Source organism: Lagenorhynchus albirostris, chromosome 9 (genome assembly GCF_949774975.1).
Source record: "Lagenorhynchus albirostris chromosome 9, mLagAlb1.1, whole genome shotgun sequence".
Lineage (NCBI taxonomy): Eukaryota > Metazoa > Chordata > Mammalia > Artiodactyla > Delphinidae > Lagenorhynchus > Lagenorhynchus albirostris.
The window spans coordinates 94,553,214-94,572,964 of NC_083103.1; the positions used below are offsets into that span (position 1 = coordinate 94,553,214).

The 19,751-nt window shown below is 39.9% G+C and overlaps 1 protein-coding gene and 1 pseudogene across 2 annotated transcripts in view; both read left to right on the forward strand.

Annotated features, from left to right (window-relative positions):
• KMT2A (lysine methyltransferase 2A) overlaps window positions 1-19,751 on the forward strand; it is a 75,251-nt gene that overhangs the window by 23,994 nt on the left and 31,506 nt on the right. For both annotated transcript variants that reach the window (XM_060160484.1, XM_060160485.1), the window contains 10 exons: window positions 1,964-2,033; window positions 5,219-7,872; window positions 9,195-9,372; window positions 10,434-10,668; window positions 12,532-12,596; window positions 13,027-13,404; window positions 13,932-14,005; window positions 14,982-15,113; window positions 15,690-15,803; window positions 19,278-19,424. In XM_060160484.1, the coding sequence (XP_060016467.1) occupies window positions 1,964-2,033; window positions 5,219-7,872; window positions 9,195-9,372; window positions 10,434-10,668; window positions 12,532-12,596; window positions 13,027-13,404; window positions 13,932-14,005; window positions 14,982-15,113; window positions 15,690-15,803; window positions 19,278-19,424 (4,047 nt within the window). The remainder of the gene's footprint in view (window positions 1-1,963; window positions 2,034-5,218; window positions 7,873-9,194; window positions 9,373-10,433; window positions 10,669-12,531; window positions 12,597-13,026; window positions 13,405-13,931; window positions 14,006-14,981; window positions 15,114-15,689; window positions 15,804-19,277; window positions 19,425-19,751) is intronic.
• Window positions 14,052-14,794, forward strand: LOC132526354 (small ribosomal subunit protein uS8-like; annotated as a pseudogene).

Sequence of the window (19,751 nt, forward strand, 5' to 3'; positions counted from 1 at the left end):
CAAGAAGTCAGTCTATATTTGAAGTGAAAAGAAAGCTCTTGGGTGGAAGTCAAGTCATTCTTTTCTTATTCCAACTACAAGACCACGAAGAAAGAGTTAATGCCTTCTGTCATTTTGGAAAGTACTTGGAAACTTTAAACATTGGCAGAGTTAGTTAAATTACTGCTTGACAGCTCAGTAGTACTCTTTTGGAGCACACTGAATTAGGGTTGTACAGCTACATATTGTGAAAGTTAGAAATATAGAAAAGTGACTCACTAAGGTTGCTGATAATAAACATAGCAATGTGGATCTCTTATGTTTCTTTTAAAGATTAAACATTTTTCATTACTTCAGCTGTTGGTTACTTTACCTGTTGGCTATTGTATGTATAGTTGCTAGAACTCTCTCATTGCAACACTTGGAGCATAGAACTTATGCATTTAGCAATGTAGTCCCCTGGCAAGCGTTAGGAAATCCTCAGATGTCTTTGTGAAATGCATAGATTAGCAGTTGTTCCATAAGGATAATGCAGGGAAAGAATGAATTAAATCAGAAACTTTAAGGATTTGAAAATGGGTGTCATGTTACTTTAATAGTAGCTGAAAGAATAGGGTATTTTGTACTGTAGGTGACTTATTGGATTCCTTTACATATTTATTTATAGTTTTAGATTGTAGCCATTATGGTAGGAAGTTATTTGCAAATAACTGTATGATCTTGGGCAAGTCATTTGGCCCTTCAGAACTTCAGCTTCTAAAACCACATCAATAATAAGAACTACAATATGGATACCACATTATAGTTTTATGAATGATTTTACATAAATTACATAACTTACATAAATTATTTCATTTATTCCTTAAAACGCTCCAATAAATAAAAGAATTGAGACCTCAGACAAGCCCTTCCCTCTCTTCAGTGGTGGCACGTGCCGACAAACGAGAGGATGAAGTGGCCCCCTCTACAATTGGGGGGCTTTAACTGTTGGAACTTAGTTTGGGGATTATCAGTATAAATTGGAGGTACAAGAAAATCTGTCTATAATTCCTTATTTTGTTCTTATTTTATGTGGATTTTGTTTCTGGCATCTGAAATTCTTATCTCTTTGTAGAAAACTCTTAGCTTCTGAATCGGTGAATTTCTATTAATCAGGTTGTTTAAATAGACCATATTTCTTGACAATTTGTTCAAAATCGTTTAAATCCTTAGTATTTTCTCAAAAGGCAGGTTAAAAGTTAGAGGTAAAGAGAAGTTTTTGCCTTTTCTCAGTATGACTGAAAATAAGATGGTTCCTTCAGTTATTCTTGGATGCATTCTTGAATTGGTGTAGTCAATTCATCATCCCTTTCACAAATGCTGCTGCCCACCATTAAGTCTCTTATCACAGGGCATTTAAAAATGATGCCATAAAATGCATGTTGAGAATCTCTGGATCTCAAATGTATAGAAATCACATCTAAATGTCAATTCCTGAGTTAAGGAACTGACGATAATGGCAATTTCAGTCTCTATTAATATTTAGTAGACAAGAGATTATGATATTGTAGATTATTCCTTATGTGTCTGTAGACTTAACTACCTGTTGAAAAGGTATTTGTTTTATTGGGGCTGTATATTTCTGCCATTGTACTGATTTGCTTACTTGAATTAAAGTCATTCTTTAATTGTTTTGGGCTGTATCTATAGTTTGAAATTTAGGACTGTCCCCTATGTACTGTGCACCAAAGGTGACTTATCAATGCATTGTTCAATTACTACACAGCTCCTATTGTCTGTAATGAAGCCATATGGCTGGGTCCATTTATTTCAGTATTAAGTTATTTTATAATAATATCCATATGAATGATGATGAGTAATACATAGAGGCTAAATTTTCCAAAGTCATTTGTGTCTCCTCTGGGCATTTCTCTGGGATATGTTCAGATTCATGTTTTTTTTGTTGTTTTTTTCCTGATTTTAAAATAATTTTCCTTTGTTATAGGATGAGCAGTTCTTAGGTTTTGGCTCAGATGAAGAAGTCAGAGTACGAAGTCCCACAAGGTCTCCTTCAGGTATGGCCAGTTAAATGCATGGCATCTTTACGTTTTCTTTGTTAAGAGACTGGTGACTTCCCCTTGCCTTCTTTGCATGTAAAGGGTGGTCTTAAATACTGGGGTTTTTTGGGTGCCTCCTTCCCTTTCCCTCACACTAAGTCTGAAATGGCTTATGAGCTAGACCTCTTTAAGGGACCTCTCTCTGTCAGGCCGCTTTTGGTTTATCCTTGATAATGCTTCTCTATGGGAACCACCAGAGGCATGGGGGCTGGATTTCCATGGAATGCTTGCAAAACCTGGTAGGCAAATTGAAGGTTACCTACTGAGAGCAGCATCCTCACATTTACACATTTTGAACTGTGTGGCAGTAAATATGACTTTGGAAATAATTTGGCCATTGTTTTTTACAGATGAAATTTGGTCTACTATTGTCAAAGAACTAAAAACAAAATGTTGGCACTGTATGAAACTATTTTATCTGATCCTTGAAAAACTGTTAAAATAAAGAAAATAAAAACGACATGGGTATTTCTATTTATTAGCAATATTTGTCATTGTTCTCAATAAGAATATATCTAGAATGTCTTGAAATTCTAGACTTAACAGCAGTTTCCTGCAAGATGATCCTCAGTGGAAATAACATTTAATGGCTTGCAGAATTGTTCTGTATAGGAGAGGGCTATAGATCTTTTGATGAAAAAAACATTCCCCATCTGCGCTGCCATTCTGACTTCTTGTATGGTTGTCTTTGATTTTATGTGCATAGACAGTCTAGTTAAATATGATGTTGTTAGCTGTGCTTTTGGTCCTTGACATAGTTTGTGATGTTTGTTAGCATTTGCATTTCATTTGAGTCATCATATATTATATAGTAATCTAACTCAAACACATAAGTTGACAATTTTTCCTTTCCCAAGTGGTGGTGGTATTGCCATTCTAGTTGAGAGGACTTAGCCAGTAGTATTCCAGTATCTGTGCCATTTAGACAGTAGCAATATTCTCTTTAAGATGTGATGAAGTCTTAAAACTTCGTATCAGGTGATGTTAGAGATTGTCTGGTCTAACCCTTCATTTATAGATAATAAAATGAGGCCCAGAAAAGACATGATGAGCAGTTTACTTCTGACTGATTTGTGAGTTCTTTGAATGTGTTGTGGATTATGGAAGTTAGCAGAGCAGGACTCTTCTCTATTCTGCTTTTTCTCCCTGTCTACCAAGAGCTTTTTTTAAAAGATGGATAGAAGAGGTTTTCAGAATTAATAAAGACCTATGAGTAGCCAGCTTCAAGTCTACCAAGATTGTAAGGAATCTTGTGATGTACTTCTGGGTAGGAGTTTATTTTGTTAATTCACAACCCTTTCTTGATGGTTTCCTCAAGTTTGTTTCTTGGCTGTCAGTGTACCTTAAATGTTGTTTTTTGTTTGTTTTTTTAAACCATCTGTGTATACTTTATTAAGAAATGAAACTGTTTCTCTGCTGTCTTCTAGTCCATTACTTTCGTTGTAATTAGTATATATTGAGAACAGATTTGTGAATCTTAATCTATTAAGAGAGGTTTCAAGTTAATTGGTGAGGAAAGCATTTATATTTAGAAAGCTCAACAATAAGACCTTTGTTGATTTCTGTTCTGTTAGAAAGCTGGTTCCATAGTCTAAAATGTTCATCATAATGGCATAAATCTCTTCTGGTGCCTCTTAGGGGAGGTTTTAATCTCAGAAGAATGTTGAGTCATATAAAGCACTGAAAAGTCACGAGAGAAGAGATGATATGATAGAGGAGGCAACTCATAATACATTTAGAAAGTACAGACTATATGTGGTGATCAAGCTGTGGTGTATATAAATCAAATCACTATGTTGTACACCTGGAACTAATATGTATTGTATGTCAATTATACTTCAATAACAAAGAATACATCTTTAAAAAGAAAAGAAAGTACAGACTATACAAAGAATTTTAGGGAGTTCCCAGGTGGTCTAGTGGTTAGGATTCCAGGCTTTCACTGCTTTCAGTGCTGGGGCCTGGGTTCAATCCCCGGTCAGGGAACTGAGATCCCACAAGCTGTGCAGCATGGCCAAAAAAGAAAAACAAAAACAAAAAAAGAGAATTTTAGAAAACAGTGGTTTTTCTGAAGTCTCTTGATAAGCAGCAAATTGAGCTGATTTATAAGTTGGCAAATTCCTTTTATTTAGAATAGAAGAAATCTGATTTAAATTGTCAGTTTGCTCTTGACATCAATTATGGTTAAATCTTTTTTGTAATTTGAGACTAACTAGTTCAAGAACCTGTAGGTAGGGGAATAGATTAATGGACATCTCATGTCATTTCACTGATTAGTTCACCTACCACTGAGTTCAGTGATCTTATTCTGATGTCTCATGAATGAATGTTTTTCTTTTCAGTGAAACTTTTTTTTTTTTTTTTCGGTACGTGGGCCTCTCACTGTTGTGGCCTCTCCCGTTGCGGAGCACAGGCTCCGGACGCGCAGGCTCAGCGGCCATGGCTCACGGGCCCAGCCGCTCCACGGCATGTGGGATCTTCCCGGACCGGGGCACGAACCCGCGTCCCCTGCATCGGCAGGCGGACTCTCAACCACTGCGCCACCAGGGAAGCCCCAGTGAAACTTTTTAAACTTACTTTGGCAAAGCAGATTGAAAATATAGGGAGCTGAGCTGCCTATAGGAGTTGGTATATTATTGTAGCCTATAGGAGTTGGTATGTTGTTGACTGAAGAGCACCTTGTTCAGATTTATTAAAGCCAAAATTCTGAGTTTAAAAAATGGGATGACTTACTATAAATGTGTTCTCAGATATTAACTCTTGGTGGCTACGATATGGAAAAGCTCATACAGATTTTTTTAAAACACACCTTTTTTTAATTCAGAAAAAACCTTCTTGTTCACCCAAAGTTGTAGGAAAATTAGTTTTATATATTAATTGCTCAGTTGAAAACCTCTTATTATCTTAGTTTTTCTATCAAAAAGGTAGTTAAGTGTTCTTTTAGGTAGAATGTTATTTACTTGATTTCTTTGAGGCAGGTTTTTGGTGAAAAGAAACTAAGCACAATTAAGATGTTTTATTGACTGATTAGACCCAGGTAGAGTTCAGTACAGAATGGCTTGTGCTAAATTATATTCAGCTTAGTTAAGACCTAAACTACAAAGCTAAATATATGCTCTTCATTGTTTAATTTCTATACACAGTTAAAACTAGTCCTCGAAAACCTCGCGGGAGACCTAGAAGTGGCTCTGACCGAAATTCAGCTCTCCTCTCAGACCCATCTGTGTTCTCCCCTCTAAATAAATCAGAGACCAAATCTGGAGATAAGATCAAGAAGAAAGATTCTAAAAGTATAGAAAAGAAGAGAGGAAGACCTCCCACCTTCCCTGGAGTAAAACTCAAAATAACGCATGGAAAGGACATTTCAGAGTTACCAAAGGGAAACAAAGAAGATAGCCTGAAGAAAATGAAACGAACACCTTCTGCTACATTTCAGCAAGCCACAAAGATTAAAAAATTAAGAGCAGGTAAACTCTCTCCTCTCAAGTCAAAGTTTAAGACAGGGAAGCTTCAAATAGGAAGGAAGGGGGTACAGATTGTACGCCGGCGAGGAAGGCCTCCATCAACAGAAAGGATAAAGACCCCTTCAGGTCTCCTCATTAACTCTGAACTGGAAAAGCCCCAGAAGGTCCGGAAAGACAAGGAAGGAACACCTCCACTCACAAAAGAAGATAAGACAGTAGTCAGACAAAGCCCTCGAAGGATTAAGCCGGTTAGGATTATTCCTTCTTCTAAAAGGACAGATGCAACAATTGCTAAGCAGCTCTTGCAGAGGGCAAAAAAGGGGGCTCAAAAGAAAATTGAGAAAGAAGCAGCTCAGCTGCAAGGAAGAAAGGTGAAGACACAGGTCAAAAACATCCGACAGTTCATTATGCCTGTTGTCAGTGCCATCTCCTCGAGGATCATTAAAACTCCTCGGCGGTTCATAGAGGATGAGGATTATGACCCTCCAATTAAAATTGCCCGACTAGAGTCTACACCGAATAGTAGATTCAGTGCCACGTCCTGTGGATCTTCCGAAAAATCAAGTGCAGCTTCTCAGCACTCCTCTCAGATGTCTTCAGACTCCTCCCGGTCCAGTAGCCCCAGTGTTGATACCTCCACAGATTCTCAGGCCTCTGAGGAGATTCAGGTACTTCCTGAAGAGCGGAGCGATACCCCCGAAGTTCACACTCCACTGCCTATTTCCCAGTCCCCAGAAAACGATAGTAATGACAGGAGAAGCAGAAGGTATTCAGTGTCAGAGAGAAGTTTTGGATCTAGAACGACGAAAAAGTTGTCCACCCTACAAAGTGCCCCCCAGCAGCAGACCTCTTCCTCGCCACCTCCACCCCTGCTTACTCCACCGCCCCCGCTGCAGCCAGCCTCCAGTATCTCTGACCACACACCTTGGCTCATGCCTCCAACCATCCCTTTAGCATCACCATTTTTGCCTACTTCTGCCGCTCCCATGCAAGGGAAGCGAAAATCTATTTTGCGAGAACCGACATTTAGGTGGACTTCTTTAAAGCACTCTAGGTCAGAGCCACAGTACTTTTCCTCAGCAAAGTATGCCAAAGAAGGTCTTATTCGCAAACCAATATTTGATAATTTCCGCCCCCCTCCACTGACTCCTGAGGATGTCGGCTTCGCGTCCGGGTTTTCTACATCTGGTACTGCTGCTTCAGCCCGATTGTTTTCGCCACTCCATTCTGGAACAAGGTTTGATATGCACAAAAGGAGCCCTCTTCTGAGAGCTCCACGATTTACTCCAAGTGAGGCTCACTCTAGGATATTTGAGTCTGTAACCTTGCCTAGTAATCGAACTTCTGCTGGAACATCTTCTTCAGGAGTATCTAACAGGAAAAGGAAAAGAAAAGTGTTTAGCCCTATTCGATCGGAACCAAGATCTCCTTCTCACTCCATGAGGACAAGAAGTGGAAGGCTTAGCACTTCTGAGCTGTCACCTCTCACCCCACCGTCTTCTGTCTCTTCCTCGTTAAGCATTTCTGTTAGTCCTCTTGCCACTAGTGCCTTAAACCCAACTTTTACTTTTCCTTCTCACTCCCTGACTCAGTCTGGGGAATCTGCAGAGAAAAACCAGAGACCAAGGAAGCAGACTAGTGCTCCGGCAGAGCCATTTTCGTCCAGTAGTCCCACTCCTCTCTTCCCTTGGTTTACCCCAGGCTCTCAGACTGAGAGAGGGAGAAATAAAGACAAAGCCCCTGAGGAGCTGTCCAAAGAGCGAGATGCTGACAAGAGCGTGGAGAAGGACAAGAGTAGAGAGAGAGACCGGGAGAGAGAGAAAGAGAATAAGCGGGAGTCCAGGAAAGAGAAAAGGAAAAAGGGATCAGAAATTCAGAGTAGCTCTGCTTTGTATCCTGTGGGTAGGGTTTCCAAAGAGAAGGTTGTTGGTGAAGATGTGGCCACTTCATCTTCTGCCAAAAAAGCAACCGGGCGGAAGAAGTCTTCATCACTTGATTCTGGGACTGATATTGCTTCTGTGACTCTTGGGGATACAACAGCTGTCAAAACCAAAATACTTATAAAGAAAGGGAGAGGAAATCTGGAAAAAACCAACTTGGACCTCGGCCCAACTGCCCCATCCCTGGAGAAGGAGAAAACCCTCTGCCTTTCCACTCCTTCATCTAGCACTGTTAAACATTCCACTTCCTCCATAGGCTCCATGTTGGCTCAGGCAGACAAGCTTCCAATGACTGACAAGAGGGTTGCCAGCCTCCTAAAAAAGGCCAAAGCCCAGCTCTGCAAGATTGAGAAGAGTAAGAGTCTTAAACAAACTGACCAGCCCAAAGCACAGGTACTCTTTTCCATCTTGCCCATTAAAATCAACAGTTTCTCGAGCCCCGTCTAGGAGCAAGTTTTAGGCTGAGTGTTTCAGTTAGATCCAGGTATGGGAATCAGGAAAAGATGGTGGCATTCGCAGTGGTCCTTTACGGACGGGTAGGATTTTGATAGGTAGAAAATGATAGGGGAGAAATTTTTAAGGAGAGGAAACAGTGTAGGGTAGAGATAGAAAAGTATAAAGCATACTTGAGGAACGGGGATAGCTGGACTGGTACGTGTAGGAAAGCGGTGAACCAAGACTGAAAGGTACGTGGGGCCACATTACCCTGAACGCTGAGTTGTTTTGTACTTAATGGGTTTGGTGTAATGGAATCTGTGACTTAATTTTGAAGATGCATTTTTGCAGTCAGATTGTTTTACTGTTGTTTCCTATAGGAAACAGGGACGGGGGGAATCTCTTCCTCTGAGCTGTGAGTGATCAGACCAATAGAAAATAGGTATCTGCAGAATACATATGAGAAGCACTTAGCCTCAAGTTGTGATACAGAAAAGCTGTACAATTCAGTTAGTTAAGATGATGACAAACAGATTTTTGTAAAGAAGAGCTTTTTTTTTTTCTTTTTTTTAATTAACAAAGCGAGCTAGGCACTGGTCTTTTCTGAGAAAACCTGCCAATCTTTAGATTGTTTTTAAACATCGTCATGTAGTAGATGCGTGTTTATACCAACATGTCAAGTTAGGTTAAGATGACCACAAACTTAGGTTTTAATGTTATTCAGCGTAGGGCCACATTTACATTTAGTAATTCTGCCAGTTGAGAGGTCTAGCAGGAATATGATGAGACTTATTTCCGACACCATTTTGGATGTTTTTGGTTAACCTCCTAGTGGTAGGAGCCGTGGCTCTTCAAAGTGTGAGACATTTCTGTTTGGAGCCGTGGCCTTTTATACTTCCATGTATAGGTTATTTCCCCCTACTTCTCTGTTGATCAGGGAAATACAAGAAATAGTCTGTGGCTCGATAAGCCCAGTTTACACGAGAATGAGCTTCTTGATAATGCAGACTGGCAGCTTGATTTTTTTTTTGAGGAAAATTTTAAAGAAGTAGTATAATTGGGAATAGAAGCTTAGCTGATTTCTGTTTTTTGATTAGAATCCTTTTCTGCCAATTTTAGAAGTAGGTGATTTCTATATATTGATATGGCCTATCAGCTGGGAATAACTAGAGTTGTATGTGTTGAATCTATAAGTTAATCAACTATACCTTGGCTTCATTCAATTATATTTTCAACGCATATGGTTGTTATTGTTTGTTTTTGGCTTGCCTCCTTCTCAGGGTCAAGAAAGTGACTCATCGGAGACCTCTGTGCGAGGACCCCGGATTAAACACGTCTGCAGAAGAGCTGCTGTTGCCCTTGGCCGAAAACGAGCTGTGTTTCCTGATGACATGCCCACCCTGAGTGCCTTACCTTGGGAAGAACGAGAAAAGATTTTGTCTTCCATGGGAAATGATGGTAGGTCGGGGATGTCAACCTTGAGGTCTGAGCAGACACTGGGTTTGTTTGCTGATCATCCTGGGAGTGCCCAGTAGGCTCTTCATAGCATTATATGTTAGGCTGGGTCCTCCAAAAACCAGATGGCGGAGGGCGGGGGGATTAAATGTGTAAGGGTGTTATTAGAGGAAATGCCTGAGAGAGAAAATGGGGAGGGAGTCAGGAAGGGCTGGGAGAGCTGTCAGACTGCTCTGTAAGTCTGACCCTAGTGAAGGAGAGTGGGAAGGAAGGCTGGGCAGAATCTTCCTGGATGCCGTGCAGTGTGAGAAAGCTCGGCAAGGCTGTCAGGGAGCCCTTGAGCAAACATTGACTGTCAGAGGAGTCTCGTGTCTCCCTGGAACAGGCCTACCCTAGTATCCCTGCCATGCTTGTCACTGCCTGAGAGCAACCTCTGTGGTAATTGTGGCCTCTGTACCCCTGGATTTCAGAGCACAGCAGCTGGGGGCCCTGTGGTTTCAGGTCTGTGAGGCACGTTCTCATGGGTGACTGCTCAGATGAAATTTAGAGGTTTAGAGAGTCTTCAGAAGCATTCAATTCATATTCTTTTTTTTTTTAATGCTTTCTTTACTTTCTTTTTTGTAATCATATTTTCTTTTTTTAAAAACATTAATTAATTATTTTTTGTATTTTGGCCACGCTGCGTGGCTTTCAGGATGTTCCCCAACCAGGGATCGAACCCGGGCCCCTGCAGTGAAAGTGCCAAATCCTAACAACTAGGTCACCAGGGAACTCCCTCAATTCATGTTCTTGACTTTCGGTTACACTGTATTTTGTTTTCATTGTTTGGATTTCTGCTTTCATCAAACTGCAAGTTATAGGCATTTTTAAACATTTAATTATTTAAAACAGGCTCTCTGTTCTGCATATGAATATTTTTATTGTAATGAGTTTGATTTTTGGAGTTTCAATTAAAACAACGTTTGAATGTATATACTAACATCAGTAGATTTTGAGAATCTCCCCTCTGCTCCCAGGAAGGAGCCAGATACTCTGTCAGAGCTAATGCCACATTTCTTTAACAGACAAGTCATCGATTGCTGGCTCAGAAGACGCCGAACCTCTTGCTCCGCCCATCAAACCAATTAAACCCGTCACCAGAAACAAGGCGCCGCAGGAACCTCCAGTAAAGAAGGGACGGCGGTCAAGGCGGTGTGGACAGTGTCCCGGCTGCCAGGTGCCTGAGGACTGTGGTGTGTGCACTAACTGCTTGGACAAGCCCAAGTTTGGTGGCCGCAACATAAAGAAGCAGTGCTGCAAGTGAGTGCGCGTCTCTCTGGGGGGCTGGTCTCAGCCACTGTCCCGCTTGTCACAGAGAAAATGCGCCCGAATGCCCAGTGTGGTTGTACCAAGTCACCTCAAGTTGCAAGATGAGTTGTACGCTTGGATTTTGGGCTGTGCTGGGTTTGGGCTGTGCTTAAATCAGAAATCCTCAGGTGCAGCGCTGTGAATGTTCTGTATCTGCTCAGGTCGGTGTGGTAGCCGTTAGCCGTATGGCTGTTTAGCACCTGAAACATGGTTGGTGTGACTGAGGAACTCCCTGTAATTTTGAATTCACATAGCCACGTGTGTCTAGAGCTGCCATATCAGTGCAACTCTGGAGGGTTTCTACTTAATCACCAATGAGTTTAGGCCTGCTATTTATGAGGTCAACTGAAATTACCTTTATCTTTATGGCATTCAGGAAATATTGGTGATATAAGTCTCTCCACTCGCTAACTCTCAGCATATTTTCATGCCTATGAAAGTCTTCCCCCACCCCGCACGCTACTTGCGGAATCTTAGTTCCCCAACCAGGAATCGAACCCGGGCCACGGCAGTGAAAGCGCCGAGTCCTAACCACTGGACCGCCAGGGAATTCCCTGGAAGTTTTGCTTACTCTACCTTTTTTCCCTTTTTCTAGTCAGTTTGTGGATGCACTTTCTACTCTCTGGGATAATTTGTTTAAAGTGGATCAAGAGAATTGCATAAATAAATTTTGGTGGTTGAGTATCTCATCAAGTGCCTGGCACCAGGAATGGATATTATCCGTAGATGTTTGCTGAATGAACGAATAACATGAAAGTGATTTATATAAAACATAATTGGGAGAAATGCTGCATTACTTACTTAAGGGGAGACAGTTTCTAGGAGACAGAGAAGTTCTGTGCTTTGGTTTAGTCTGGCCTTAAGCAAGAATCTTGTCTCAGTCCCATTAGTGGAAAGAAGTGAGACAATTCACAGAACAGCAAAAAAATGTACATGATAGCAAGATAAAATGGCACTAAATTTAGGGGTTGCAGTGGATTCAGTTCAATATTAAACTTCAAATTAAGTTTTGAGTTTCAATAAACTGAGGATAGAAATATCTCTCAAAGCCCTGAGATAGACCTGTAGCATTGTAGTGGCAGACAAAGGACTCGGGTAATTTTAGTCCATTTTGTATTCAGATTACTATATGAATAATAATCTCATAAGGGAGCAGAACTGATTTGACTGCGAGAAATAACGACTGATCGTTTTGTGTGTGGCACTAGTCAGTACTGGGTTGCAAGACATTTGAGTCCCATTTCAAAAATAATTTGATATTTGCTCCTTTTAGATCCTCAAGGTAGGTGAAATTGCTGATCAAAGGATTTAAAGGCTTGAATTTAAATAATGAGCAGTCCTTTTTTCAACTCTCAAAATGAACCTGAGTAAAGGTTCATGGATTCTTTTTTTATTTTTTTAAATTAATTAATTTATTTATTTTTGGCTGCGTTGGGTCTTTGTTGCTGCGCGCAGGCATTCTCTAGTTGTGGTGAGTGGGGGCTACTCTGTCACGGTGCAGGGGCTTCTCATTGCAGTGGCTTCTCTTGTTGAGGAGCACAGGCTCTAGGCGCGCGGGCTTCAGTAGTTGTGGCTTGTGGGCTCTAGAGCACGGGCTCAGTAGTTGTGGTGCTCGGGCTTAGTTGCTCCGCGGCATGTGGGATATTCCCGGACCAGGGCTCTAACGTGTGTCCGCTGCATTGGCAGGTGGGTTCTTAACCACTGCGCCACCAGGGAAGCCCAAGGTTTCACGGATTCTTGCAGACGAATTAATACGTGCTTCAATTGCTTCTCTCCTAAATGAAGTTTACTTTATGGTATCCCTTATTATTCTAGGATGAGAAAATGTCAGAATCTACAGTGGATGCCTTCCAAAGCCTACCTTCAGAAGCAAGCAAAAGGTAGTGTTGTCAAAAGATCTTCCCCCAAATGCTTCCTGCTTTAATGTCATATAGTTGTGTACATCTAGTGTAAAGAGAATACTAGCCTTTTTTCAAGTACTGCTGTTTCCCAGGGAGCTGTTGGTTGTTGAAGCTGGGTGATAGGTACATGAGTGTTCATTTTACTCTTCCCTTCACCTTGGAGTATGTTTGAATATTTCCATAAGAAAAATTTCTTTTAATTCATACAAAAAATTACATTATATTTCATTTCCTAGAGTAATAAGAGTATACCTGTTTCACTTGCCAACTTGGCATTAACTTTCTTGAGTCTTCCAGTGTCAACTTTAGCTGTAGGAAACTGAGACTAAGATTGTTACATTCCTATACTTATATTTTAAATAAAATTTTCTCACAGAAAAATAATCTTGCATTTCCCCCCCACCCCCAGCTGTGAAGAAGAAAGAGAAAAAGTCTAAGACCAGTGAAAAGAAAGAGAGCAAAGAGAGCAGTGTTGTGAAGAGCTTGGCGGACTCTAGTCAGAAGTCTACCCCGTCAGCAAGAGAGGATCCCGCCCCCAAGAAAAGCAGCAGTGAGCCACCTCCGCGGAAGCCTCCGGAGGACAAGAGTGAGGAAGGGAATGCCTCCACCCCAGGAGCTGAGGCCAAACAAGTGGCCACGCCCTCTTCCAGGAAGTCCAGCAAGCAGGTCTCCCAGCCGGCACCAGCCATCCCCCTACAGCCCCCCAGCACAGCACCACCGAGAAAAGAAGTCCCCAAGACCACTCCTAGTGAGCCCAAGAAAAAGCAACCTCCACCTCCAGAGTCAGGTGAGTGAGGACAGCAGGAAGAGCTGCCGAACCGGAAGTACCAGCACAGGACACTGACATCTTAAACAGCATTTGGAAACCTGAAATGTATATTGTTAAGTCTTTGATACAAGAAAACTAGCTCTCTTTTAAATATTTATTTAATTTTTTTTTTGGCTGCGCCGGGTCTTAGTTGTGGCCCAAGGGATCTTTTAGTTGCGGCATGCATGCGGGATCTAGTTCCCTGACTACGGATCAAACCCGGGCCCTCTGCATTGGGAGCGTGGAGTATTAACCACTGGACCACCAGGGAAGTTCCAATTAGCTCTCTTTTAACTGTTATATAATAATAAAGAAATAGAAGCAAAAACCAGTTAAGTTGGAGATACTGTCTTAATTTCCTATTCAAAGCCTAGAGTTTAAATGGTTTTTTGTTTTTTCTAATGCCCCTTTCTTTGCAGGCCAATCAGTGCTAGAGTCATCATTGCTATTTAGCATTAACTGTCAATTTAGTGGCATCTGACGGCAGTTTATTTTGAATTCTTTAGGTCCAGAGCAAAGCAAGCAGAAAAAAGTGGCTCCTCGCCCCAGTATTCCTGTAAAACAAAAGCCTAAAGAAAAGGTGAGGAAAGATTTGTTTCCCTGCCATTTGTCAAAGATGTGTTCTATTCTGTAGGGAAATAGCCTTATCCTTGACATTTACGTGATTGAGTGAAACTGCATTTCTGCTTCTGTGTAGATGGCAGTGGAATTTCTTAAAATTAGCAAACTTCAGGTTTAGGCTTTAGCTCACTTCCCTTTTTTTCTTTTTTTTCCCGTTGTTGTTTTCCCCTTCTTTGTAGCCCCACATGCTTATGCTTATGCTGCAGGCTGATGAGTATAATTTTTTTCCCCCTCAACGTCCGTTAGCAGTATTTGTCTATAACAATCGCTCACTATTTTTATTATGTGGAGAGAGAGGTCTTAAAGACTTTTCCAGTTCTTTCTGTGCCCCCATAGTGGTGTGCATGCACGTCCAGGCTGATGCTCTCGAGAGCATCAGCAATGCTGAAAAGAGAGACAAATGCCAGGTTCTTATTAAGTCGTGTTCCAGAGTTACTATCCAGTTTCAAACTGTGATGATGAAGCATGGTTACATTGGCAAATCTGAAATCATTGACGATCACAGAGCTGGGAAAATTGTTTTGAATCTCATAGGCAGGTTACACAAGTGTGGAGTGATCAGCCCCAGATTTGATGTGTGCAACTCCAAGATCTAGAAAAAAGGCAGAATAACCTGCTCCCATCTGGTCAGTGTGGTTTGATTGTACTGACAACCTCAGCTGGCATCGTGGACCACGAGGAAGCAAGATGAAGACACGCAGGAGGGAAAAGCCTGGGATGTGTTTTCTAGGGGTATAAATACATACGTGCCAATAAAATGCTTCAATGGAAAAAAAAAATTCTCCTGAAGATTACTTGTCTGTTTCTCTAGGATACTTATATTGGAAACATGTTTTCCAGATCTATTAAGATTTGTCATTTGCATTATTATCTGTTGCAAGAGTGAAGGCAGGCAGGGTGTGGATTTGTTCTTTATCCATCTTCTATCCCCATAGGAAAAACCACCTCCAGTCAATAAGCAGGAGAATGCAGGCACTTTGAACATCCTCAGCACTCTTTCCAATGGCAATAGTTCAAAGCAAAAAGTCCCAGCAGATGGAGTCCACAGGATCAGAGTGGACTTTAAGGTAAAAGTGTTCAGTGACCACGGAGTATATTGAGTGTTGTGGACTTTAAATCGAGAAAATGATGTTACCAAAGGTGTTGAAAGAGAGGAAATTCATTCGGGGGGCGGGACGGACAAATGAAGAGCTGCCATTAATAGATGGGTTCAGGTGTGTGAGAACTCCGGTCGGTGTTACCAGGTCAGTCTGTGAACTGACTGAAGTACAGAGGCACGGAGCCAGTCCTGCCCATCCTGAGCTGTAAAGTGCTTTTAGATGAGAACAGTATCTGAGGAAGTGCTTCTTTCACATAGGTATTATCAAACCATGATGATCGCTTGAATCAGCAAAACTCTAAGGGAAATTCAATCCCAGTAAATCTTTGCATTGTAGTTAACAGGTGAGCCTTTTAAGAGTTTGTGTCTGAGATTTAAAATTTTTAAAGCGGCAGTTATTTTGAACTCATTGAGATGAAATATTGTCGACATTCTGGTGTCACTCTAATTTTATGCTTTTCGTCCTTATTTTCAATGCAGCGTTTTTTCAGTGCAGCGTTGTGTCGTAAAACTGTCAAAATTATCTTTTCCTCTCTCTCCGCAGGAGGATTGTGAAGCAGAAAATGTGTGGGAGATGGGGGGCTTAGGAATCTTGACCTCTGTTCCTATAACACCCAGGGTGGTTTGCTTTCTCTGTGCCAGTAGTGGGCATGTAGAGGTAAGATATCCTGCTTCTTGGTACCCCAGACAGCATACTGATAGATTATTTTGCTGTGATGAAAGAAATCATTCTATTCTGTTTTGTTGGTATATAGCAGGCACTATATCCTGTTGAAACCTGCAAATGCAATGCTTTGAAGTTTTTTAGAAATTTCAGGAAGGAGTCTGCTTTTTATTAGAGTAGCAGGTTTTTTTTTTCAGAGTAGCAGTTATTGAGTGTGAAAAGTTTAATAGTTTCATCTCTTAAATTCACTCATTAGTAGAGTTCTGATTTTTTGCTAGATGTCCAAACATGGAAGAAATAATGTTTTTCTAGAAAAAGAGATATGCTGTTGATAGTTGTTTTATGTTGAATAGCAAAACTTCCTTGTATATAAAGAGCTCTTAGCAATTAATAAGAAAAAGGAAAACACTCAGTAAAAAAAATAGTCTAAGGGCAGGAGTATATAATTCACAAAACGAGAAGTAAATACATGGTGGGAGGGGAGCGTGAAGCCTTCCGATTACCAAACACTGTAAATTAAAGCATGATAAAAAGGATCAAGTGGAAATGGAGACTTTCTGTTTCTGGAAGTCTAAATTAGTTACAGTCTTTCTGAGAAGATTGTTTGGAAGTATGTATTTATCTTTAAAATGGGTATACCCTCTAACCCAGCAATTGCACTCCAGGCATTTATCTTGAGGATATAATTAGATAAATTATATGTGTATGTATGTTTGTATACATGTATGTATATAATAAACCCTTCTATATGTATAAATATTTGTATATATATAATAAACAGAAGGGTTTATTTCAGTATTTATGATAATAAAAAATTGGAGACAACCCGAAAAGTCATCAATAAGGGGCTGGTACTTCGGTTAAAGTAATTATAGGACATGTGTATAATGGCACATATGAAGTCCTAAAGATGATAATATAGATTCATATTGACATGGAAAGATGTCCATGACACATCACTGAGTTAAAAGAGCAGGTCACAAAATAGTATGTAAAAAGCATGATCCCATTTTGGTTTGGAAAAATGTTTTTGAAATATATATGTAGAAAGAATTCTGAAGGATTTACACCAAAATCTTAAGAGTGTAGTTGGATTGTGGTTGACTTTTGTTTTTTCTTTATCTTTTTGAGTTTTCCTGCAGTGAGTATGTGCCATCTTTACCATAAGGGGAAAAAAAGGTAGCACAATTTTAACTAGGAAGCAGTAATTTGTCATTCGTACAGTTCTCAATTCCTGAATACCTCCTTAGGTTATTATTTGTCACATATGTATTCTAAGGTCATAAAGAAAACCCAAAGCCAAGTTGTAATCCAGATGTTGAGCAATCATTGAGACTCACTAACTAAGACATTCAGTCCTGCCCACTTGCTATTTTAAATTACGCATTAGCAAGTGCAGACAATATTGAATAAGAGTTCACCAAAACTGCCTCTGTGATTTAGTTCAATGCAAATCCTTTATGTATGCAGATTATATAATCCGATACGCTATTTTTCTTCTACATCTTTAAGCTTTCTAAATAATTTCAAAAGTAAACTATCAGACATAAAGTAATTTTTCTGCAAAATTATATTCACAAATAACCGTATGCTGAAAGTTATATATTAAAGAGTGACTTTTTAAATGAAAATGATACCAGTATATGGATTTTTAAATATGTGAAGAAAAAAGGAGTTTTAATGGGCAAAAATTAGCAGCTTAAATAGTAATGGGATAAACAATAATTTGGAGGTGTAAGTTTTGTTTTCCTTGGGTTTTTTATTATATGGTTGTATCTTAAATATAGATTTAAGAAATTTAGAAAATATATGACATCATTATATGATAAAGTATACAGAGAAATGCAAAATTGTCATTGTAAACGTTCAGTATTTTTTAAAAAAATTTAGTGATTCAGACATTTAATAAAATAAAATAAAGGCATTAAAAAATAAATTACATTACATTACATTAGCAAAATTTTTGCCTGGTATTCGTTAAGGAAATATTTTCTTAGTTCCTGTTACGAACAATATATTGTTCTAAGTGCTGGAGTTGCTTTAGATAGCATTGAAACTGAGACTGTTCAGTCTATATAAGTGCTAGGGGTCTACTGTACCTCTTTTCCTACATAATCTTAACTTTCGTTACATCCATATACATGTTACCCACAGGAATAACTTATTTTCGTAACACCAGTACTTCAACTTCTGTGTTAAAACAGGTTTTTTTTTTTTTTCCCAGAGTATAATTGCTCTAATTTAAATTGTGTAGCTGTGACAGCAATCCCACAGGATTCCTAAAAACTGAAATTAGAAAATGAATAGCCCACTGCCTACATTGCACTCCTAAAGCATAACCAGTGCTTGATGAATTTTCCCTCCATTCAAATTTTTTAAAACTTTTTATGTTGACATGATTTCAGATTTACAGAAAAGCTACAAGAGTGGTACAAAGAATTCCCATACACCATTTACCTGGATTCCCCAAGCATTAATTTTTTTTTTTTTGGCGGTACGCGGGCCTCTCACTGTTGTGGCCTCTCCTGTTGTGGAGCACAGGCTCCGGACGCACAGGCTCAGCGGCCGTGGCTCACGGGCCTAGCCGCTCCGCGGCATGTAGGATCTTCCCAGACCGGGACATGAACCCGTGTCCCCTGCATCGGCAGGCGGACTCTCAACCACTGCGCCACTAGGGAAGCCCAATATTTTCTTTTATTGGAGTAAAATTGCTTTAGCGTTAATATTTTTAATTTGCTTTATCCTTTTCTCTTTGTATATGTATCGTACAAAATAAGAAATAAAATATGTACACACATTTTATATGTAGACTTTTTTTTCTTAAAATTTGAGAGCAAGTTGCAGACATATGCCTTTTTATCTCTAAATTTTATACTGTGTATTTCCTAAAACCAAGGACATCCTCTTATATAACCACAATATAATTAACAAAATCAGGAAATTAACGTTGATATATTACAATTATTTAAGTAGACTTTAGTTTTGACCAGTTGTCCCACTGATTTTTTTATGGCAGAAGAAAATTATGAGTCACACTCATTTGAATTTCTGAAAATCTCTTTATCAGTATGAAAATAACTTATTTCTAAAATTAGAGATGGGAAGGACAAACCAGAGCTTACAGTCATTTAGTAGATTATAGAGAGCCTTTAAAACCATCCCTATTTCCCCTTACCCCACTCTTTTACATTGCCTTAGCTCTTTGTTGATACCTCTTTTATGGCACTTAAGCACATTCTATGAAATCTTAGATTGTATCTATTTAGTTATTTTATAATTCTACTATTATTACTACTTTAGTCCCCTGAAACTCCCCAGTATTCTCCTTTTTTAACATAGTCATTGCTTAGTGAACATGTTGAATACAGTATGTACACCACTACTCCTAAAGCTCAAAGTAAGCAGGTAGGATTTGGTTGATATTTCTACGTGCTATCTGACCGCCTCTGTGTTCCCTTCTTACCCTAGTTTGTGTATTGCCAAGTCTGTTGTGAGCCCTTCCACAAGTTTTGTTTGGAGGAGCACGAGCGCCCTCTGGAGGACCAGCTGGAAAACTGGTGTTGTCGGCGCTGCAAGTTCTGTCATGTTTGTGGAAGGCAGCACCAGGCCACCAAGGTACGACGCTGAGTAATGGGGCCACTTACAGTATTACTCTGTATCTCCATTTCTGCCTTTTAATCTAGGATTTCGTACGCACGTATTTCCTCTGTTGGCTTAGCCTGTTTTTACTGTTTAACTGGGTGTAATCGATTGCCTATTGTTGTGTTTTAATTTAATTTTGGGAGTATAGCAGAAAACGTGGCATTGGATAAGATCCTCAAAATAAATCAAATCTCCTTTATCAGAATGTTCACCACTGAGTGCCTTTGGCAGGACATAAATCCCTATGCCTTGAGAGTAAATAATTTATGAGGAAATTTAAGCCGTCACAGTGATGTGCTG